Source organism: Magallana gigas, chromosome 1 (genome assembly GCF_963853765.1).
Source record: "Magallana gigas chromosome 1, xbMagGiga1.1, whole genome shotgun sequence".
Taxonomy (NCBI): Eukaryota; Metazoa; Mollusca; class Bivalvia; order Ostreida; family Ostreidae; genus Magallana; species Magallana gigas.
Window position 1 is genome coordinate 7,588,565 of NC_088853.1, and position 25,016 is coordinate 7,613,580.

At 32.9% G+C, this 25,016-nt stretch overlaps 1 protein-coding gene across 2 annotated transcripts; it reads left to right on the forward strand.

The window, feature by feature from the left end:
• The first annotated feature begins 5,737 nt into the window (after positions 1 to 5,737).
• On the forward strand, positions 5,738 to 24,919 carry LOC105327007 (transient receptor potential cation channel subfamily M member-like 2). Of its 2 annotated transcripts, XM_066082045.1 has the most exons (21): positions 5,738 to 5,969; positions 9,868 to 10,033; positions 10,258 to 10,424; positions 10,858 to 10,990; positions 11,422 to 11,569; positions 11,844 to 11,955; positions 13,672 to 13,786; positions 14,570 to 14,856; positions 15,113 to 15,220; positions 15,465 to 15,530; positions 15,703 to 15,880; positions 18,903 to 19,022; positions 19,180 to 19,279; positions 19,535 to 19,766; positions 19,948 to 20,010; positions 20,358 to 20,510; positions 20,767 to 21,033; positions 21,156 to 21,348; positions 21,572 to 21,731; positions 23,540 to 23,712; positions 24,625 to 24,918. In XM_066082045.1, the coding sequence occupies exons 1-21, from the start codon at positions 5,961 to 5,963 to the stop codon at positions 24,735 to 24,737; spliced, it is 3,063 nt and encodes a 1,020-aa protein (XP_065938117.1). In that variant the 5' UTR covers positions 5,738 to 5,960; the 3' UTR covers positions 24,738 to 24,918. The 2 variants fall into 2 exon arrangements, with proteins under 2 accessions (XP_065938117.1, XP_065938123.1); XM_066082051.1 differs by lacking the exons at positions 5,738 to 5,969; positions 9,868 to 10,033; positions 10,858 to 10,990 and having other exon boundaries at positions 10,299 to 10,424; positions 24,625 to 24,919.
• The last annotated feature ends 97 nt before the right edge of the window (positions 24,920 to 25,016 follow it).

Genomic DNA, 25,016 nt, shown 5'->3' on the forward strand with positions numbered 1-25,016 from the left:
ATCCGGTTGCACTAAATACTATTTCTATCAATAAAATCTCTGAGTTGAATGTCATAATCCCCCGGTAGTCGGCCAAAGCTGTCGGAGAATTCACATTCTGTCCCGCTTCTGAACCAGAAAGCAATCAAATGAGAACCTTTTTCCTCTATTGGTTCTGTATTGCAAAGGACGGTAGAAGGAAATTGTGTGACACGAGTGGATAGAGAGTTGGAGGCATACATTTCACAAAAATGCAGTTTCAGGTCCGCTAGAAAACAGACGACGTGAAGCATCGTTTTTATTTCACGTCTCTGGTACTTTCAACGAGAAGAAAACTGGATCATTCCCAATAGGTTATGGCGCTAATGGTCACTGTTGTGGGTTTAGAAAAGCCGGCGTAGACTCCGACGTTCCCTTGATGCACAAGGTTTATAACCCGTCTCCGAAATCGGTAGGAACAAGATCAAAGGCGTAAATGGCATATCCGGGTGGACATTTCACTCGATCGATGACGAGTCTCTCGTCCTTCAACAACCTTTCAGAGGGCTGATACAGACTGCAGAGAGGAGTAACATAATGTTTGTTATCACTAAAGTCTAACTTCATGGGACGACGGATGTTGGTTCTCCGTTAACATACAAGCCAATCTCGGACAAATCAAAGTGTTCTAAGTTAAAGGGATTGTCAAGGTAATTTTCGTTCACAGCCGACTGTTTGTGAAAGTTATAAACACTTTTGAGGGCCGTTTCACGTTTCAGACATCGTCCGAGTAAAACTCACTGGTTTTATCTGAAAGGTGGGTGGTCATCTTGACGTCGGTTTTCAGATAACTATGTCTCGCTGGTGACTTGAGAATAGCGTTGGTGTGATTCCCCAGATTGGCGCTATCTACTTTGACTTTACATGCCTTAAATACGGCGTCCAGTATGGTGACTTTGTAGGTCGCCGAGGCTTCCTTTCTCATCAGTACGAATTCATTTTTAGATCAAAACAGTCTGAACTGAATGTCCACTCCTTTGATTAGAAACTTGTCGAGATAAAAAAAATTTCTCGTATAACGGTCCTTCCAAATCAAAAGCTCTCGATTTTTGTGTGAGTATGTATCTTTTTCTCAAAAACATATGTGTCACAGCTACAGGATCTGCATTCCCTATGCTTTCTCCATCGGGGTAGTATAACTGTGTCTGCATTTGCGAATCCGAGCACCGATTCCGGCAGACAAGAGTACATTAAGATAGGCTTTCCATGGATAATTATTAGCGTTTTGCGAGACGCATTTGTTTCGGTTCATGTAGACATCAATTTGAGAAAACAGCGCTTGAAGATTAAATTAATAATCCCTTTTTTTTCCAGATTTGCATGCGCCGTACCGTCTGATTTGGTGATTTTTGCTTTGATGTGCAGCCGACTTTTTCTAAGGTCTAAATATTTTCCACCATTTCCCGTGAATGGAAAAACTTCACAGGTGCAGTATCAATGTCAAACGATGAAATGGGTCTGGTCTCCTGAAAATAAATTTTATGCATCGCTACTTGATTCGGTGGATTGGAAAGGAGAGCAATTCCAAGTGATCGGCCATCGTTGTTTTCAGTTCATTAAGTACGACTGATTTTGGTTTGGGTTTTTTTCCCCTAAAACATAGGAAATCCCTTGATATTCTTTTTTCCAAGTAGTCTTCCTCTTTGTTTTTAAAGTCTTTTTTTTTCAATGAATTGTAAGGGATCCTCTGTCGTCCTTTCTTTTTTTATGCGTCCTTTGCCTTTGGTGTTTGACAGTCGTCTGGTAGAAACCATTTTTTTTTTCTTTTTATACTCTTTTTTAGTGGCATGTGTGGTTCGTCGTTACGCATTATTTCTTTGAATTCGGAGATAGCTCTCTCTTTTCGGCCGCCACCGATTTCACTTGAATGTTCGGTTTTGTACTCGAGGGAGGGCGAACCAAAATCTTGTAAGCTCTTTTTCTGCTGAGTATTCCACCACTCCTCTGTGTTTTGCTACAAATAATCGGTATAAATTTTTCACCCTCATCCGTGTGTTGAAATTGACCCCTTCGAGCAAGATTCGAAGTGTAAGTTGGTCCAGCCATGGCTTCAAATTTGACGAAACAGGAGTGTCACAGTCGATTCTCAAGTTAAAAATGACGCATCCCTGGCGTTGCCTTTTTTTATAGATGTGTAGGTCAATACGGTCAATAATGCGCAAATGTATGATTTCCATCGCTTGTCAAATATATTCGTCTAATAAGTGGGCCTTGTCGTTCCCCTATAATAGTGTCGTCACAATAAATAATGATGCCAAACAATAAACAAATAGTTCCTTGTTCGACGATTTTCTGAAGTTCTCATTGCAAAATTCCGTCATCTCTACAGTCCATGCCCCCGTAAAAGGTAAGGATCTGCCTAACCATCGTACTAGTACTTCCGGTTTTCCACAAACTTTCCGTTTCCTGATTACTTTTTCGATTCTCGTTTGGATAACTTTTAAAGTTCGCTGGCATTAAAAAAAATACATTGAATTGGTTCGCTCATCATGTCCTTTAGTTTGTAGATAGGTATGTCTTGTGAGACAACACGATCGCTGACAATAAAGATTTCCTCGGTGAACGTCTGATCATAGTCGCGTTGAAACTGGTGTCGTAAGTGTAAAATGCGCACCTGATCGCCTGTTTTAAAGGTATACACTTAAAGCTGTGATTTATCAAGGATGGAGGAAAGCTATGATGGTTTAGTCATTTGCGTTAATCGACTTGTTTGTTTTTTTTCGCTCTAATGATTACCTATCAAATTTCTTGGAAATAACAAATTACATTCAATTAATTATTTGACCCATAAAACCTTCATTTTCAATAAGTTGGCGTGTTTGTCAATAATCACGTGCTAAACCTGACATAAGATGTTACAAAAGACTATTTTTTTCAAACTTCACCCGGGCAGAGACACTGCATTGCAAAAACATCATGCTGTCATTTCCAGACCAAAAGAGCGAAAGACATGTTAAGGTCTAAGAATGGCAAAAGGAACCTAGAATTGATCTTAGACAATACGAACTCTGTAATGGAATGGAAATACAAACGAAAAAAAGTATTAATCTGAAATTAATTCAGTTAAAATCCTTGGTGTCGGATTTGGACACCGTTTAAGAAATAATCCTCAAGAACGAAGCACAAAGTTGATATCTGGTATACAACGTTTACGTCCATGTGAGAGAACACAACTCTTGCGTGGATATACGACAGTATTGGACACCCAACGAAGAATCCGACATAGTTCCTAGCAGAAAAGGACTCTGCTTAAAACCGTTTGGATTCACAATTTTAACGGCTTACCGGTACATGTAGACATCGAAAACTGCCTTCCGGAATTGAAAAACGTGAAATGTTGTTCAGAACGCGATAATTAACAAAATTAGCCGGGGATGCTACAATGCAACATTTGCAACCTTTACGATATAAGTGGTCAAAATGATGATGAAAAGCACCTTTTGTTAAAATTCTGTTTGAAACTTGAAAAAGTTTTGTCATTTATCATATTCTACTTCATTTTCTCTGTGCCATTCAATTTCCATGTAGAAACTACACATAAATTTGTATAATATAATGAATTTTTATATCAGAATAAATTGATCAAAAATTACACAAAGCAATTTTTCACTTAGTTTTCAAAGCCTGGAAACATCAAAATCAAAAAAAAATCATAAACACTTAGAGAATCTAATCATTTATACAAACGTGTCTTCGTATTAAAAATAAACATAAAATTCGTATCTCCAAACTAGTTTGTCTATATGGCTGTGTCCTTACTCTAACCAGCAATTTGTGTTTACATTTTTTTTTAAACGATGGTTGTCATTTCTCTTATTATAAATATGTACAGTGATCGGGTAAACCAGGCTTTGTCCTTTCTCTATCCAGTCGATTGTATTGTAGATTTTTAAATGGACGGGTCTCTTTTCATTCAATACCGACCTACAAAGCGCACATGTAAACTAAAAACAAGACCGGGGATTAAACTTCGCACATTTCTATCAATTTTACTACGCAAAGGTATCCTTCCCCTTCTCGTTCTACGTTCAGGGTCGATTACTTTCTCTTTTGTCCCCCACAACACAATACTCTATTTGTGTTCAGGGGTACCCGGTTATTCAGTTTAGTTGTCATCTACACAGCTATTGATTTTTACTACCTTCAGGTATCTTTTCCCTTACTCTTTTTAAGGTCAGAGTTAATTACCGTCTATTATACTTCCCAACAGAAAACCCCTTTGATTTTAGGGGTCTCGGTTTCTCGGTCAGGTATCCTTCACAAATGTAAGTCAAATACCTCGTTGTCCCTCTCTCAATACAATACCCACTGTTCTTCTATTGTTTCCTCATTGTCTCAAGGGGGCAAACAGACGTATATACTACTGAAAAGTACGAGGATCGTATCGCACATTGTTTAACTTGTGTACTAAAACATCGAGGTTAAATTTATAAAAAGATTTGCTTGATACACAACGTTTGTCAACCTCATCTTATGACTGTAGCAATTGGGTGAAATGATAATGCATACACTGTTCATTTTAATATGATAAAATATGTGTATTGATGAACGGATTTAGTTGTTAAACAGATTAAAATTTTCGTGTAATTGATCTATTTAATTGATCTATTTATATCCGAATTGGACTTCCTAAACTTGTTCTCTTGATATAATACTCTTTCGTGATCTATCGTCGTTGCCTCAAATTTGTTAAGACCTCAAAGTAGCACGAAAGGACCTACTCTATACTACAGATATGTTGCTGTATTTAAGCCTTGTTAACGTTTCTTAGTAATTGGGAGTTATAAGAAAGTCCAAAGTGTAAAACTGAAGCGAGCATCAGATGAAGTTCATCCAATTTTAATCAAAACAATCAGCTTTCTGAGACGAATTTTGGGCTAATTTTCCCGAAAGAAGGACAGTTTTATAATTCAGAAGAGACGAGTATCGTAAAAAATATCATCGGGAATTCACTTCATGTTAATTGTTGTTGATACATTACTCAATTAAATAAAATCGGGGTTGAAATTACGAAATGTTTATTTGAATTTTTTCAAAGAGCAGACTACAAATCGCTAGATCGTCAGCTACGTTCTTATTCATTACATAAATGCGTAATGCATGTCAATGAACATAGAAAATATAGCTATATTACTAAAGTTTAAACAGTTGTGTTTTTTTTGCCTTATTAAAGTCAAGTAAATGTACCCCCGCCCCGTACATGGGGATAGGAATAACGATTATTTTTATTCAAAGAGGTTTTAAGAAGATAATTATTTGGATCTTCCATAATTGTATATCCTAAGTAATGCACCCACACTATATTTTGCAAGGGGATGTACCGCCTTGCAGCGCCTTTTTTTTAACTACAGTACATGTATATTGTCTCAGTTATCAGATGTCTTGCAAACACTCAATCTGTTTATCAATCGGACATAAAACATAAACAATATATAACGGTATTCATGTTCACCCAACCACATGGCCAAAATATTAAAAGAAGTAAAAAGGAAAATAAATGATCGAGAACACATTTAACACTGACTATAACTTTGTTAACCGGTTGATATACTTAAGTAGCAGTTGAGAATAGAAATGAATTCATGACAGCCTTTAGAATACTACGCTCTTTGTTCAAACAAACGATTGACTCAAAAGAGGTCATTTTCTGAAAACGAGCTAAATTTGGGTGCATTTTAAAAAAAACAATCAGAGTCGACATAGTGAACAGAATGCATTTAAATCTTCGACAGTTTCTGTAGACCAAGGTATGTAATTCAGTAGCTACAGCGTGTGCACACAGGCAATAACGTGTTCATGATTGTGTTAAATGACAAACCGTGAGAGGAATTCTTCAGTGAGCAGATGTGTTTCATTTTGACAAGGTTCTAAGAGATAGCTATGCTTAATACTCTGGAGAAGGAAAGTTGAGTCCTGAATCTTTATCAACAACAAGAGGCAGAATGAACAGGGTAATTTTGGTATTTGTTTTATCATTTTACTCCATACATTGAATACTTAAACAATCATTAGTAATGAAATATTTGGATGCTCGCTCCCCCCTCGGCAACTTGTCCTACCTTTATTTTTTTAGAGGTCCGTGTTTGCTCTGCTTCTGTTTATTATTTTCCCTTTGCACTTTTGATTTTGAACTCTGTTTGTTATCACCACATGTCATCTTGAGTTTTGATTACTCGGATCAAGAACAAGTTTTTACAAAATGTCTACAGATGGAACGTCGTTTATCTCTTAGTTTTACGAAAAACGAAAAATATGAATAAGTCATTTAGAATATTGATTTAATAGACAGGGTATCCAAATTATCCGGGAATTACTATTATCTCAGCAAAAAAAAACCTAAAACCAGAAATTTGTGTATCTGCAATTGTCTTTATGTTCCCATTTAATGATAGGGTAGGGTGGACATTAATACCTTAAGTGTCTTAAGTTAGCTTAGTCTAGGACTTTGTAGTGAAGGTCAATTGATTGCTTTTGTTTGAATTTACAGAAAAATACAGCTCGTCGGCGTTAAAATCAGATACCCGTATATAATGTTTTTATTTAATCTCATCAGACATCTTATTCCCTGTAGACTCTTTACAGTTTGTATACGGATTTTGAAGTCTTGATCCAAGTTAATTAAGCTATCATAGATTAAAATCAGAATTCGTTCACAGTATACATGTTTTATTACAGCATTCGAACAAATAACAAATGGTCCCCATATTAAATAGTAATCAATATTTTCTATTTCTATATTGTTGCTACCCCTACACTTTTAAAAACAAACCATCTCCCATGAAATAATGATTTGAGTATGGGCATTTTATGATCATGGACCCGGATCTCCAAAATTGATACAGCTATTAAAGTTAAAGTCAGACTTAGTTTAAACACGTTTTTTAAATAATACACCTTCAGTGTATCGATGGTGAATCCATTTAAATTGTTGGCAGTCGGTATTAATTTGTGTTGATTTGCCTCTTAAATAATTTCATTGCATCTTTAATGTCAGAAAACAACAATTTATTAGCGTAAAAAAGTCGAAATATAAACTAGATGATACAAATGGAAACCTTTTCTTTTTTTAATTGAAATAAGTATAGTATTTGATGGCATCGGTTCATTCCAATTAAAAAAGGACTTTTTAACTTCAGGTTGCACTTTGTTTGCCAAATGATCAAAACTCCTAAAACTTATTGACCTTGAGTGTTAGTGAAGCTGCCAGTGTATATTAACAAATAAAAAAATTAAGAAAACAAAACATTGAGACTTTTGATTCCAAGATCTGATCTAAGATGCAGTTAAATTGGTTTAATAATCAGCACTTTTGAACGAAGTTAATGAATTAAACTAATTCTTTAAAAAGACCATTTTACTGTGCAAAACAAATTATGCTAGTATGATCTGTAAAATTTCAGATTGTATATTTAAAGGCTTTCTGTAAAATGTAAGGTTGTATATTTAAAGGCCTTCTCTTAACGGACATTAAATCTCAGGTAGGAACGGGGAGGGGGGGGGGGGGGGTGTTAAAGGTGCGAATGTTATTGAGATGCATTCAACTTGTTACCTGAGACCATATATTCCACCTGGATCAATTTTTAGCTGAAATTATGCAGTTTTCTGTCATTTTAATAATAATGTGTTTTAAATTATTGTAAGAACGATATTTTGTTCTTTTATGTACATACTATATGTATATACATATTACTAATGTTTGCATTGTAACGCACACCATGCATTATTGCGCCGTGTGAACCTAGGAAAGGCCCTAATGTGAACCGTTGTGTTTGTATGACATCCCGGCAAAATATTTCACAATATTTTTTATTTTATTGTATGCAGGGAAATATTCGCCTCGTTTTATTATCTTTGTCAGCGGGCAAATTTAAAACTGGGTCATTTCCAATGTTTTATAGTATCTCTCTTAAAACACAGCTGTGAGTGGGCCTAAAAGATTGGGCGAAACTGCTTGAAAGAGCAGGGAGGCGTAAATTAGGAAGAGCGAAAATAACATTGCACACAGTAACAGAACTTACATTTTCTTTATCGCACGATGGTAGAAACCGGCTGTAAATATTGCAATGAATTATCTTATTCTTGTGGGGGGGGGGGAGGGGGGTTAATTATTTTTTCGAAAAACACACAGTAATGAAAGACACGAAACATTAATTTCTTTAAACAATTCATTCACATTGATTTGCATGAAATATTTCAGAGCAATTATTTAAACACACCAACTTTGTAACTAAGTCTGCCGACGGAGACCTTTCTGAATACCATTCATACACTTATTTCGTTTTGGTTGTGTGATTGCTATGGGATATAGATCGTCGTTTCCAGAGTACGAGTTAAATATTAAAGGGACCTTGATGATTTTTTTTAAATATTTAAAAAAAATGTTTACCTGTTTTTAATGATGAAGTTTGAATGTTAGAAGTCGAGTTACAAGCGATATAGAGAGGTAAGAAGTCGTTGTATGTTTTAAATAAAGAAATAAGTTCGAGTTTTATATTTGTTAACAAAATATAAAAAGGAATTAAAATACCATTTCTTTGGCAAATGAACTTGTGGCAAATATGATTAACTGATTTAATGTGTTCATAGATGATTTTAACAAATACAAAAATCAACATTAGATGAAATCTTTACAAAACAAAAAATTCTCTTCTATGTAATTTGCATGTAGCTCGATATTTGAAGTTCAAATTTTGACAAAGCTTTAACAACATTCATATTCACCATTGGAAGGAAATTTTGAAGAAAAAAATTGAGCTCAACTCCTTTCCAAGTTCCTTTAGATCGTGGGCTTTATTTACAAAAAATGTGAAAATCAATATAGTGGATAAAAAACGACAACGTCGATTATTTTTTAAAAAGATTGCTATACGTTATGATTTAATATGATACATTTTGAAGGTAAAGAATTCAATAATTACTTTGAAAGAAGTTAGAGTAATAAATAGTGTAACAGGACTCAACCGTGATATGGTATCATTAATAAAGAAATAATATCAAAATGATTATACAGAGGAATCTCTGTCTTTTTTTATACAGTTATATCATGTATAATTAACACCATTTTCGATCTCATTCGCAGGGCCTAAATAGTTTGAATTTTACTTGATATGATATAATTGTCTGAAAAGAAATCAAAATATGTAATGAATTTTTCGATTGAATACTAGTGTACTCTTTAATTTTAGTTCTTTGATTTATTTCAAAACCGGGTACCATCATTTTGAATTTATAAAAAAAACCGTAACTAAATTAAACTTAGGAGGTAGACCACAGCTTTTTTTATACCCTTCTCGAAGAAGGGAGGGCATATTGCTTTGCTGTTGTCTGTCAGTCATTTGGTCCATTAGGAGTTTTCAATCATTTTCTTTGCAGAGATTGTACATACTATAATGAAATTCAGTATACACGTTGATCTAGGTCAAGTGCGATTTTAAGTACGAGTTTTGACCCTTAAACTTCAATAATTCAAAATTTTGGAAATTTCCGGTTTTTGCTTCGCAGATATTTCCCAAGGAAGGGGAATAGGTGTCCCACAAATATCATTTGTTCTGTTTAGATATTAACGTCATTTAGATTGTTATATTTTGACACTTCTTACAAAATCATATACTGACAACGTAAATTGAAAGCAAAAAAGCAAAAAAAAAATTATAAAAATAAACTGTTAAAGAGCAAATGCCTTTTAGCACAGTTTTTCTAGTGATTTATCATAGTTTCCGCTTTTTCACGCCTTTTCAATTCACAATATTATGTTTTTTTTGTTTTCAGTTTGTAAAAAGCGATTATATCTAAATAGAATAGTATACTTGTTGATAATATTATCATTTTTAATTTACAAATTCAATATAGGATGCAAGTAAAGTGAAAGAGGTATGGAACAAAATTCAAAATGGAGTCAACTCTACACCTACCATGGTGTTTTCTGTGATTGGAGACTCAGACAGTTTTGTTCCAAAACCTTGGCCAAAAACAGTGTTCCAGACGGCACTGATAGAGGCAGCAAAGAGTGGCGGAGGTAAGCAATTGTTTAGTTATGAGTTTGCATTTTCTTACAACTAATATGCATGTTCAAAAAACGTATAACACAATTTCAAGAAATTCAAACAAACAAACGATCAAATACACAAACTGTTATTAGTATTCGATCTTTGTAATATTATTTGCTTATCATTGATGGATAAATAAAGATTATTATTATCACTGATCGTTATGGTTTAAATATTTTAATTTTATAATCAGAAACCTGGATTTTGTACCGCGGCAATGAGAAAGGGGTTTCAAGATGCGTCAGGGAGGCCTACCAGAGTTATGGAGACATGGAATTCCGGAATAACAACACAGGATACGGAATTGGTGTCAATGATACAAACAGGCATATCAAACTCATCAGCATAGCTAGAAAAGGGGTATGGATGCATTTGTGTAGATGTTCTTTAATATTTTAAGAACCTTTGCAACAGTTTTTCTAGTAAGCCTCTTCTAGTAAATCATTAATTTTTTTGCCTCTTTTATAAGACTATTTGAATAAAAAAAAAAACATAATGTGATAACCTTAAAAAGGATACCTTGTACATATTAATATGGTATTTAGTCAATGAGAAAATCCTTATACCTAAATATAATATAAACGTAACAAATTAAACGTTATCTGAAATCGTATTAAAGGCTAATCTATCGATTACTTAATTGATGTGACAATGGTCATACGAAACCTACTTTACACATCATTTTACATTTGCAAATCAAATTATTGTGTCAACTTTGAATTTAAACTTTGTTATCGATATCAATGAAACAATAAACAAACAATGAAATCAGCAGGACTATCTTTTATGACAGGACTTCCGAACAGAATATTTAACCGATCCTCACTTCGAGACCAATGGTGAAGATGATGACAGTTTTCTTTTGGAGTTTGAAAAATATGTCTCCGAGCAAGACGTATCATTCTTCAGCCAGAAAATGGACATCAGTAAAATTATATCTCTGTGTAGCTGTAGAACTTGAGCTTGACATCTTGGATCCCATGCATGTGTCCAACACTGTGTTTAAATTGCATTTAACCAATATCTTTATTTAAAATGCATCGTGTAATTAGAGAGAGGACATCCGGGTTGAACATATTCCGTGTGCAATGCTGTGGCATACTGATGTATACAACAGAATGTTAAGCCCATCCCCCCCCCCCCCCTCAAAACAATAAAAGTATATGTCAGTAGATTCCCATGCTATAGTATTATATTTCATCCGTATTCTATGGAATCATTAATAACTATTTTGTGATAATGTGTTTCTGATGGTTATACCTTATTTGATTTAGTTCCTTATGCAATACATGTGTAGATTTATTTATATGAATATTCTATGAGAGTCCAATGCTAACATATTTTACTACTATTTTAGAAATGCCTGTACCGATAGCAGTAATTGTTTGTGAAGGAGACATTGACACCATAGTCCACATCTCAGAAGCGCTCAAAAATAAACTTCCTGTAATCATAATGAAGGGGTCGGGAAAAGCAGCAGACCTGGTTTTTGACTTTCTAGAAAAGTATTGTATATATTGTTTTTTTTCAATTCTCTAACAAGAAAACCATATTATAAATACAGCTATGTATTGAACTGCAAACGACATATTAACCTATCATCCTTGCTTGTAGCGAACGACAACTCAAAAATGAAAATCACTATTGTAGGAGTGAATTTGGTCCATAGCCCTTAATATTGTTTCTGCATTTTGAGAATACATGTTAAAAACCACAAATCATAATTACAGACGCATTGGGTTGCAGATGATTCATTGACGTATTTTGTGTTGTTTTTAGCGAACGACAACTGAAAAAGAAGGCCAGCGTCTTATTTGGTATCCGATTTGATGATAAGAAATATAGTGAACTAAAAGCACATCTAGACACTATCGATGAAAACAGAGATTTGGTATGTGATTCCTCACTTGAAAAGGACAACTGAATCAAAGTTCAAATATCTAATTAATCACAATAAAAAATCGATTTTTATAAAAGCGTTCAGTTAAAACGCGGAGGTGTTAAGGAAGCATATGGAATTTGAGTTACATGTAATTCCGTGAAATCACAAATGTTAGTTATGTACATATTCAAATAATTTAATTCTGGTTGTAACGCGGCATTTGATTGGATAGAAAAATTAAGTTAAATTTGTATAACCTGGTTTGCACGTCACAAGACACGTCACAATGCACTAACGTCAAAAACGTACTAATCCGCTTGACGTTACGTTTGAATTTTGAACAGATCAATATCATTTTTAAAAGTAAACGTACTCAATTTATACAGCAAATTACAGAAAATTAAATTATAAGAAATGAACTCAATGTCTACCCAAGTTATACGAGTATAACCTGGGTTGGGGCAATTTACGCTTTTTTTATAATCCGCTTCGCGGATTATAAAGCGTAAATTGCCCCAACCCAGGTTATACTCGTATAACTTGGGTAGACATTGAGTTCATTTCTTAAATATCTAAGCAACGAAACGTAGACCATAAACAAATAAAAAAATACTGAAGACAGGTTTCTTTTTTAGTTTGTATTACGTAGATTTACACATTGATGACGTCATGACTAAAAGTTGAATGTTGTGTGAATTTGATCGGAATGCATTGTAAACATATTCAAAATGTAACTCATCTAAAAACTCCAATAAACTATTGTGGTGTGATTAATTGAAAACTGAACATAAGAATACTGGCATAGATGTTAGTTTTATCAATCATTCGCTAAAATGTATGTACATTTGATTTTATTTCTCGGCCAGTCTTTCCTCTGTCGTTGCTTACGATATAAAAATCCGACTAGAACAATACTACCCCGTATATATTGAACTTGAAATCTTATACGTATCGTTAGTTTGATCAATTCTTAAATTGAAAAATGCTGCTAGAATCGCATGTTGTGTGTAGTTTTGATGCAACATAACGTTTTCCGTGCAAACTTTATAAAGGTTGTGAAGGTTTAACGAGAGCCTGATGAATAACTAGTTAATTTAGAAGATAATAAAAGTCTAGTAGCGGTTTTGATTAAACTGAGATGTTTTGCCTTTACTTGGTATGTTTATTTTATTTTGGAAACCGCGGGGGAGTGTTGGTCTATCTCATTTTATGTGAAGAAATAGACGCAAGCTATATATAGTTGTCACGTGATAATGCTACAAGGTAGCAGTAATGTACTACCCGATTTAATTGCACTGACATCTTTTTTAAAGGATACAACTCAGTTTTTGATCTTATTCAAAATATTTATTTAATTTCACGATTTTAAATATAACAGTCAAAATAAGACGCTAAATTGCCCATATGCTTCCTTAACACCCCTGCGAAGAGAAAGAAATGCCATTGTATATAATTGGACTAGGTATAAAACTATGGTATGGCAGCATCAGTAGTTGTGCTATATCTACATGTAATTAAATATATTTTATATGACATGTAATCGACAAAGAGGTTAAGATAAAATCTTGTGTATATCCGAAAACTTGAACCCGCATGTCTCTCTAACTCGTATATACAAATATAGTATAGCCAGCAGGGCCGTGTTAAATGATTAAAGCTAAATTGAAATATGAATTTATGATGACAGAGTCGATTTTCTTAAGTGACTTGAAATATTTTTTCTAGGTCGGAGTATTTGACCTTGACCAAGATGACCCACTTATGTTGTCCAATATTGTGGGGGAGGCTGTAATCAGTTGTTGGTCGATGGAGAATATTCTCCAAAGAAACAACGCTAATGGTAAGGTTTTTAAATTTATTTTCATAGCTTATTTTCAAACAATGTTCAAAAATTGAAAACAATCTTACAACTATAACAAAACGGGTCCGTTTAAGTGAAACGTGGTACTTCCTATGATTCAAACAGAAATTGTCAATTTTGTAGAACAAGCATCTGTATGTTTGAACTACAGGTCATATCTTTCATAAGATAAATAGTAATATATTCTATTCATGTACTTTTATACTGTCAACAATTAAAAACACAGGTCGTCATTAAAACAAAAGGACATTTTACTCTATCAGACCTAAAATAAAAACCACAATTTTGTTTAAGACAAATTAAACAGAATGTTTTCTTGCATTGATTTTGTTTGTGTGTATTTTTCTAAAAAATAATTGTTGTGTGTTTGAATGAATTTTTAATGACATCAAATAACAATAATGGTAATACTGACTCAAGGTTTAATTCTAAAGGAGAAAATCATCCTTTCAAAATTGTTGCCAAATTTAGTCGTTTTTGGTTGACTCTGTACAAAAAATTGAACTACTCTAAATTTCATGGTTAAATGATTTCATATTTTATAATAATATATTACAAGATCAAGTCGTTCTTGACACTCCTGTTTATCATTTATGTACGTTTATAGTGCGATTACCTTGGGAAATTTAACAAATAGTTATCTATTGACCCACAGTTTTATACTTAGAAGGGAGGACAACTTGTTTTTTTTTTAGTAATGAGCCTTAATTAGGTACTCATATTGCAGAAAGAAAATTGTATTATTGTTTACATTTTTATTAGGTTTGGAGTTCGCAAATTCACTTAACCTGCGCCCTAAAACGGCAATCCCTCACTCTCAAACGAACGGAACCACCATCAAAGGGTCTTCGCTAGCTTGGAAACTTCTGCGCAGAAACTCCGTCAACCCCGAAAAAAAGATTATAGATCAGATTTTAGGAGGATTCAAATTGGAATCCAGACCTTACGTGTTGAATCCGAAGTTCTCTACTCCCACGTCGCTTCCATTATATTTCTATTTCGGATATCAGCTTCTGCAAGAATCAGATCTTTTGGAGGAATGTGGACCTGTAAGATCAGTAAAACTGTTCTTCAGTATATTACTACTTTAAAAACGTAATACAATGCATAGTCACAAATGTAGATGATGTACGATCGTAATCTAAATATAAGCCACAAAAAACCCCAGTTTAGCATTTTTTTTAATTTTCAGCACAGCTTGGTTATGGTTAAATACGTTCTTAAACATGTGTTTTAGCTTGTTTTATTACATAAGTGTCACAGCCGAATGTGATGAATTTATTATGAATTACCTTTCTTTTTAAGGTGCTTCTTTTAGAGGCATTGAAAGCAAACCGATGTGATTACGTGAGAGTTTTACTGGACCAGAGGGTAAAATTTGATCCAAAAAATTTACCAGAGTTGTATGAGCAGGTAAGATAAGCTTTGAAAAAGCCTGCTGTATATTTTCTATGTTTGCCATAATTTTATATTAGCGTGTTCACAACTCTGTTTACTTCGCAAAATATTAAATGCGAAAATCTTATCTGGTTTTCTTGAGTTTCAGACACTTTTGTATTTTAAAAATGATGACGCAAATTTAAGAAACGTTACATATATTCCTCATTTTCTAGAATGTTGTGGTTGTTTTGTTTTCAATAAAAACAATCTTTTTCAGACAGTTTCATGCAAAGACTGTAAATTTAAATCTGAAGATTGTCTGCATATGCAGTGGATATTGAAGGTTTGAGTTCTTTATTTGTGTTTTAAAGCATACATCAATTCCGACTATCTTAGAGAGCTATCTAAACCGCTGATTGATGATAAGATGATGTATAATTTAAGGGACGGATTTGTTTTCGTTTTTAAAGAACAATGTATGTAGTGTATTTATTTCATAGAGTGCACTTTTTCAGCAAATCGAAGAGAAACACGCAAAAAGAATGTGTCACAAGTATAGGTGTAAAGTCATAAAAATGAACAGTAAGAAAGTTGGAGAACAGCAGAAATATATAGAAGAAAAGATAGAAGAACTTCACCTGCCTGTGGCAAAATCAGCTGAAGCACTATGTCGAGAAATCTTACGATACGAAGGTGAAACAGCGAGAATACCCTTTGAAATAACATTTTAAACTCTCCAATCTTTTGTTTATGTGTTAAAATATATCACACATTGTGTCACAAAATAACAACAATTCCATGCCCATTTGTCCTTAGCTTTGTATTAGGTGATTTTACCTTGTACAACAAGTACCATGGAACACTCGTACCATAGTGACATTGCAGTGATTCTCTTAGAGACATTGTACACGGGTACTGTTTAGGCGAACCGGTACCCAAGATAACATTTATTTTTCTATTATATTGCACGAAAATACAGTCATTTCATGCGTATGTTTTACTATCGTAAATTATAACATATGGGAAGTTTATACTGAAACTTTCGTTCCATGTAAAACGAAAAAGATAAAATATATTGTGGAATATTTCCTGTGACGGAAGTTAGGACAATAAATAAAACAAAATGGTTTAACACATCTAAATGCATAGGTCTATCGTTCCACACAGTTTAGTAGTTCTATTGTTTACCATTTCTGAGATCTTTCTGAGGCAAAGATTTTTGTCTCAGGACCGAAAACAGATAAACTGAAGTACTAAATATAAAATGAACGCTATCATTGTGTACATCTATAATCTTTTTTTTATCAGACAAACGAGAAACAAATCACTTAAAACATAAACTAAATACTTGATTTTTTAATCTTAAGACACATAAAAGACACATAAAAGTTTCTTAAGGTCAAGACCTAGTTTATGAAAGGTGAATACAGGTTTATAAAATTAAAGATATAAATTCTTTCCATAATGCTTCATAACAATAGCTTTGTTTGATAAAGTGTACCGGGGCTAAACGTTTTTGTAAACACAATGAAAAGTCATGTTTTAAATTAGCATTTTCAATGAAATATGAAGGGGAAAAGTTTTGTCCATATTTGACTAATAAAATTTATCTAAATTGCCAACACACCCCTGCGAATGTTATTGTCTTTCAAATTTTAAATCACGATGTTTTTTTTACCCTTTTAGTTTCGCAGTATAAATTGTGCCTCGTGTTTGTAGTCTATTTTAGAGAATCTAGGTACTTGTAGTCAATTATAAATTCAGAGGTTTATTGATTTTAAACTTTATCTTCATTAATTGGTGGGTAAACTGTGTCCTAGCAATAAATGTGACAATACAAAAATAGTTTTATTTTCTGCTGTTGCGACAATTATCATGCATAGTAGACATCACCCCATAAAAATTAATTTTCGATCCGCGCCTGACCTAGTAATAACACTAATAGTGAAACAGACTGTACTAATTTATGCAGAATGTTCCTTGAAAATGGCTCGATTTAATAAGTTTTAATGCAAAACGTTCACCCTTTAATTTTTTTTTAAAACTTGGTTTTGCACACCACAAGCATCAAACATGGCTATGATTTTATTAAGCAACCTAATGTTTATATCATCAACCACTCTATACCTGGTTGAACACGAACGATAATTCTGTTTCGAGTATCATCGTTTAATTTAAAAAACCGCTAGATGGTGAAATAAGACATACATCTTTAAAGACGTTGATGTTTTAACATAAATCAAAGTAGGGTATGGTATGAAAATCGACAAGTACTTACGTATTTTAAGAATATTATCCGAACACTTATACTTCCGCTCGAAATTTCACAGGAACTGAACAAATCTCGGTGAAGTCTCAAGAACCTTCATTCGAGCACCTCTGGATTTTTTACATACTTAGCAACGATACACAAAACATTCCGAACACATTCGCAGGGGTGTACAGTCTCTCCAAAAACAACGATATGAAACAAGCTTTTGACTTCCTCTTTAAAATAATGTTAAATTGAGTATAGGTATTAGGATTACTTTTCCCATGATTTAACTTGAGATGTCAGAAAAATGTTTAATTGTTTACATTATCCCTTTTAAGCCGTAAAAGTACGAGGCAACGATTCTTCAAATTAATTATGACGTCATAATGAATCTACTTTCAAAACGAACTCTCGAATCATTAACTAGATCTTGACCTTAACCACTCAAAGCTTCTGAGATATCGCGAGGGCAAACTGTGAACACAAAACAACTTATTTAGATATTTGAGATTCTTCAGTGAGATATCTCACTGGAATTAAGATTTTTTTCAAAGTTATAATATTGCATAGATGTCAGAAATCCTTTGAACATTAACATTGATTTCGTGTAAGATAAAACAAAATGAAAACAAAAACTACTGGAAATTACTAAGAATCAAACTAAAATGCATTTTGAAAAAAAAAAGATTAAAAAACACCCTAATGTATTATTATTCTTTCTCATAATTAAAAATTACAGAAACATCTATTTAGTTATCTGAGCAGAGCAGCATATAACTTGTAAATACTGTTACTTATCTTATACACTGAACACACATAGTTTGCATAAACATTTGTATTTATATGCATTAAGGAGCATCCATATTCCATAAATTGATACTTATTAAAAGAAACGTCTTGCTAGTTAAATATCGCCAGAAATATGTTTCTGCATCAAGAATAAAATACAGATATAAACATTTTGTCACATGGTTACGAGTTCTCCGGCGTACAGTTATCCATGCTACAGCTTTTTTTTATATGCATTATCTTGACGTCGCAAATGTATCTCCTGAACCACGATTTAATAAATAGATCCGAATAGATTTGATCTTTGTTTATTTGTATGATTACTGAAAAACTAATACTAATATAACCTTTAAATGAACAATTTCATCCCCGTAAGAAATTTTTTTTTCATGATATTTGACATATTTCGTTAAAAAGGATCATTGAATTGATTTTCATTGTACATAATAGATTTAGATTGGTAAAACTATTGAAATTACTCATTTTATAGAAAGGCGTGCAAATCGTCATGGTCACCATGATTGCATATTTCTTTGACAAGCTCATTGGATTGTACTTTTGTAAATGGTCATCCTTCATAGAAAAAGAAAACACATATTTGCTACATTTTTATTGAATCCAAAATACATGAACCTATTAGACGTCATTCCATTTACATTATTTATCTTGCAGAATTCACAAAAGACTCATCCACAGAGGACGATAATATTTCTCTCATTTTACTTTGGGCCATTTTTGCAAATCGAAAGGAATTGGCTGAAATTTATTGGCTGAGAGGAAAAAACCATCTATGTAAGTTTATGCTTTCATGTATTTGATAAGTAATAATAAATACAGCGTAAGTGAATAAATTGGTAGAAAATTATCTCGTTTACGTTGTATTTTGTGGTATATTGATACGTATGCTCGAACCACTAAACCATGTAAATCAATATTTTATCTTTTGAAGTGACTGGATTAGTGTGTTCGGCTATTCTGAAAAAGCTATCAAAGAAAGCGAACAATGTCAAAGAACAAGTATTGTCGAATGACTTGGAGGAACATTCAAAGTAAGTACTTGGTATAAACCGGAAGCAGTCAATTATGTAAGATATTGGCGGTCTAATACGCGTTAGTAGTACCTATGATTGTATTATAGATCACAGAGTGGGAATTTGTTAAAGATATGATTGAAATGAAATGATTTATACAATGTTTTATACGATCTTTAAATTAAACCGCTCAACAAACATTGCTGGTAAAGGCATGAATCGAATTAAGTAAACAATTCAGTTCATCTAGTTGATCTTGCTTATTTTTCGTAGATTGTTTGAACAACGGTGCCTTGGTATTATGGATAGAATGTACGATGAAAACGCAGAACAAGCCATTGATTTGATGGACACAGAGGCAGACATTTGGGGGATTCACTCTTGTCCTCTCACCTTTGCTTACGAAAATTTTATGTATGATGTAGTCGCTCATACGTGTTCTCAGAAAAATATGAACAGACAGTGGTACAACAACTTGGCCCCTGACCTAAAGCCTTTCATAAAAGTAAACAAAACATAGGAGCTTACACTCAAATACAAGTCTTGAGAGGACCATCGGTGATTGTTAGAAATGGCGGTCCAGTCAAGACCTGCCAATAAATATGAGTGAACCCAATGTAATCAAATTAAAAGTGTTTTATAAAAAAAATATGAAATAAATAATGATTTGATGTTTTATTTTTCAGTCTGCAATCAGAAAGCCTCGCATGTTCCTTTCGGCACCATTAACAAAATATATGTTTAATTATGTAAGTAGAAAATGAAAAGAGCAAACATTTCGTTCCAAGAAAATAAAGGCAATTCACTATTTAGTAACAACTATATCAAAATAGCATTGGTATATGTTGTTTAGACGAATGTAAAGAATTTCTGTGTTTTTTGGTTTTTTTTATAACAAGGGTTTTAATTTGGTGAAACATTGGTTTCATTTGAACAGTATTAATATCTGGATTTCGGTTTTAACATAAAACGCATTTTATGGGAAATGAAATCATAAACAGTAGGAAAAAACACAGGGTATTTTGGGGCCTTTTTAGTCCTCTGGTGAAAGCGTATTTATACAGATTTGATTAACAAAATGTTTATATTTTTTCAGATGATGTTTTTCATAATGCTCGTGATTTATAGCTCATTTGTACTCACAAGCATTAGCACCAAATATTACGAGAAGAATATTGGCAAGTTGTTTGAGTTCATTGTATATGCATGGGGCGCTGGGGATTTCTCTGAAAAACTCATCAGCTGTTTTGTAAGATTATGAATATTTACAATATTTTTGAGAGTTCAATAAATTCTTCTTTATTATTTAAACTAGATCATTTCTATATGATAGTTGATATAAAAATGAAATTTTCAATACATATTTTCAATACATATCTTTTTTTATATAATGTAACTGTTCCCACCTGCAAAATTGGTTCTATAAAAAATAAAAACCCTTTTTTGCCAAATTAAAATGGCTGAAAATAATATTTCGTATCTCACTTGTATCATACTTATAATAGGGTTGTCTGGAAGAGAGAGGTCGTTCTCACAGAAGTAAATGGTCACGCGCGAAAAGATACCTGTACGACTTCTGGAATGTGGTAGATCTACTGTCCTATTTCTTACTTATAGCAGCGGTCCTTGTCTATTACCTTGAAATAACAGATACGTACATTGTCTCCAGACGAATGTTTGGGCTTTCTCTTCTAGTTATGTACTTGAGGTTTCTGGAAGTGTTTCTTGTCTTTAGAAAACTTGGACCTACACTGCTTATGATTAAGGAAATGGTATGCATATAAGTTTCCATCCTATATTGTTTACACAAAACATCAAATCGTAGCTTAATTATATCATTAACTTAATACAACAAGAAAAAAAGCTTTAGTTGATTAACTTAATGTCATATTAGCTGAAGGATCTACTCGGTTTCCTATCCATTGCTGTCTTTGTGGTACTAGGAGTTGGAATCTATTACCATGCAAACCTCTGGCCAGACCACCAGACAATATGGAGCGGTGATTGGACCAACTGGAGGATATGGACCATCATATACTACCCATACTGGCAGCTCTACGCAGAGTTGAATCTTGATCAACTTGATGGTAATGATTGTGGATAAAATAAAAAAATCGATAATAAAATACATAACTGTTTACTTAATAAACTATTTTTCAGAAGTTTTATTTTCACTTAAAAGTGTACATGATATACATCATCCACTTTAACTTTTACTACACTATTACTGCTTTCCATCGTTTTTCTTGATCCGTTTTATCAGTATGCATGTTTAATAAAACTCATTCAATTAGTTTTTATGAACGCTAGGAAGTGACCAATCAGATTGCACAAACGTGACCTCTGTATGGGAGTCTGACACGTCCATCAACCGATGTCCACAAGAAGACTGGACTGTACAAGCTGTAGCGGCGATCTATCTGTTGTTCTCCAATCTCCTGTTGGTCAACCTTGTTATCGCCATGTTCAGGTAATTGTAATGTGTTTGTCACTTGAGTAATAAAAAATTGTCAATATAAATAGAGTTTGGTTGCACCAGTAATCAAATTCTGTGAATTCTGTGAAGCGCAAAGGACTCGCCGGAAAACGTGATCACGTATTAACAAAATTTAAATCTTTGTACACTTTTTGAGCAATGTTATTTACTTTGTTTTTAATTTGGAGTTTTGAAAGTCAATACAGTTATATTTTTATTTAAACATAACATTGCTTATATGTTATAAGATACAACAGTCAAACCTTACCCTCGACCGGTCATCATGGCGTCATAAATATTACATTTTATGGAAAATATAGTTTTTGCTCTTCAGTTTGTCCATAGAAGAAAGAAAATATTTCAAATATCAATAGTTGTTATTTAAATCTCTCTAAAACATAGATTGAACCATGAAACTATTACCCATGATTTGATAAAAGAGGCAGACACAAATAAATAATTGGATATAGTATTTGATCTTAACGCTCAGGCTTGTTTTTAAATTATTATATATTTATTTAAGAAACATATAAACTTATTTGTAGAATATTGATCTACTGATAATTTGGTATGATAACAATGTAAATGTCATTTATCAATATATTGAAATCGAAAAGTTATTAGGCAGCAAAAAATCACTAATCAAAATCTGAAATATAAAAAAAATGTTCTTAATCTAATTATGATAAAGAAATATTGAATAAAATACATACAGGATCATTCAATCAAAATTGGTGATATATAACTTTTATAAAACAAGCTTTTTGTTTCCGGTGCCTGGGCCTTGATGGGGTAGTAAAGGCACACATCGAGTCGAATGAAATGATACTATCACAAATCGTGAGAGAGTATTTATATGCAACATGCTTTAGACAAGTTAAAAAGGCGTAAAAATATATTTTGACGTAATATCAACGTGATATGATAAACATATGAAATTTAGAATTTTTGTTTGCTAGTATATATTTAAAATAACATAGTTATGTGTTTAACCTGTTTTGCCTAAGCCAAAACAGTTCTATACATGTGTCAGTTTTCCTCCGTAACTGTCTAGTTATTGCTATTTCTGTTTTGCAGTTTACCATATTTCTCCGCCAAATATATTTGTTTTACTTTAGAAAAAAAACACCATGTTTATACAATTTAAGTCATTCTGCTACAAATTAAACTTTTTTACGCGGGTATGTTTAGGCGTTCCGTTTTATTTTTCATGGATATGTAAAAAGTCTGTTGTCAGAATCTTATGCGATATGAGGACGGCATTTACTTTGACGTCACCATCTGCATTCCTTTTGATATTTCTAAATCTATATTTAATAAATATTTGTTTTAATAACATAATTCTTTCATTAATACGTTTAATACTGAACTCAATATTTTTAATACCTAATGTCAAATAATCGAATACTCCTTATAAAGTATATGAATTTTTACCATAGCTTATGGTCAGAAAACTCCCTGGTTACGTGTAGACTACTCAAAAAAGATATTTGAATTTAAAAAAAACAACAACAGTTTGACAAGGGCAAAAGATCATTACAATTTAGAACATTTTGCGTCAATATGGTAAAGAAACTAAGCACCAATGAGACCATGCTTGTAAAAAGTACGAATTCACCTCAATTTTAACTAAATTGCCCCTGATACCACTAGTAGTTAGAATATGCCTCATTTTGATGATTTGGCGAAATGTTTTATCAATATCTTAAATAACGAAATATAAACTTGAAGCCCAAAAGAGGATTTTAAATTGTATGAACTATAAAAAATTGTCTTCATCCTTATGAGACCTTTCTTTTTAGCTACACATTTGAGAGAGTACAGAATGACTCTGAGAAGCTGTGGAGGTTTGAGAGATACACCGTCATCAATGACTACAAATGGCGAATACCGTCTCCATTTAACCTGTTTTTCATGCCTTACCGATGCTTCTGTTTACCGGAAAGAAAGGGTTGTTGCCTACAAAAGTGCAGAGGTGAGGTCCCAAATAATTACTTCCAGGCTATCAGCATAATGTTACAAAGCAAGAAGAAAGTGGTTTGATGGTCATAATTATTATCATTTCGAAAAGTTGGCGAAAAGACGTAGAGCTTTATGCGATTTTAGTCATTCAGCTGTCATTCATAATTTAAATGGAAAACAAAGAAATATACATTTATGTAATACCTGTAATGGACAGGAGCGGATCCACGATTTGAAGTTGGGGGGGGGGGGGGGGCAGACGTTTTTGGAAGGGGGTCTGGAGCTCCTGTATTCTATAGATTTTGAAAGGTAAAAATGATTTATTTTTTTTAATTTAGTGATATCTTCTCGTATTATACTAAAAAGTTATAAAACATTTCACAAGTTTAAAGGTTTGTAGATTAAAGACCTGAAGATTTATCAGTTTTTTGAAAAGAAATCCAGTTCTATGGGACGATGTAAATGAAGTTTTAAAAAAAGATAACGAATTGTACTTGTATCATAATAAACATGGAAGAGTCGTTAAAAACACAAGCTAATATAACAAATTACTTAAAGGTGAGTGATTGTTTATATTTGAACCAAATGAGAGCGTAACTAAAATAGGTTTTCTACGTAAGTTTCAACATTTATTTAACCCACGAGTTTTCTCCATTCTGCATCGCTGAAATTGGTCTAAAATAGAAAATTCTCACGAGTTTATAAAATGTAGATAATAAAGACTCGCAAGTTGTACATTTTCTTTGCCAGAATGAGTATAATTTAACTTCATTTTGACAATTTAGGGTGTGTCGCCCTTTGCATCCGCCACTGATGGGGACAATTGTATATTGTGTACGATTACAAATAATAACATACCAAAACACAATTATTAAGAAAATTTGAACATAAAGATGTACTAGTAACACGCTTGTTTCAATTCCAGAGATTTGCTGTAAGGATGCAGTGAAAAAAGAAAACAAAATCAAAGCAGACAATGAAGCATATCAAAGAAATTTTCAAAGAATTACAGCACTAAAAATAAACAACAAAATATAAGGAATGAACATATGTTAAATAAGCTTCTGTAATGATTTTTGAGGAACAGCAAAAGTAACAAGTTGATGTAAGCTATGCTATGTTTGAAAGTAAAATAAAGAGACCAGTATCCAGTGTGTTAAAATATATTTTTAATTTCAAAGTGCTTATCTCTGTTTTGTTTTACTGATGTTTGTCTTTCATATGAAATAGTATTTTCATAGTGTCAAGAATCTCTAGATGTTTTCCAAAAATACTTATATATAAGCTTATAGATGTGTATGTCGATGCTGAAATGGA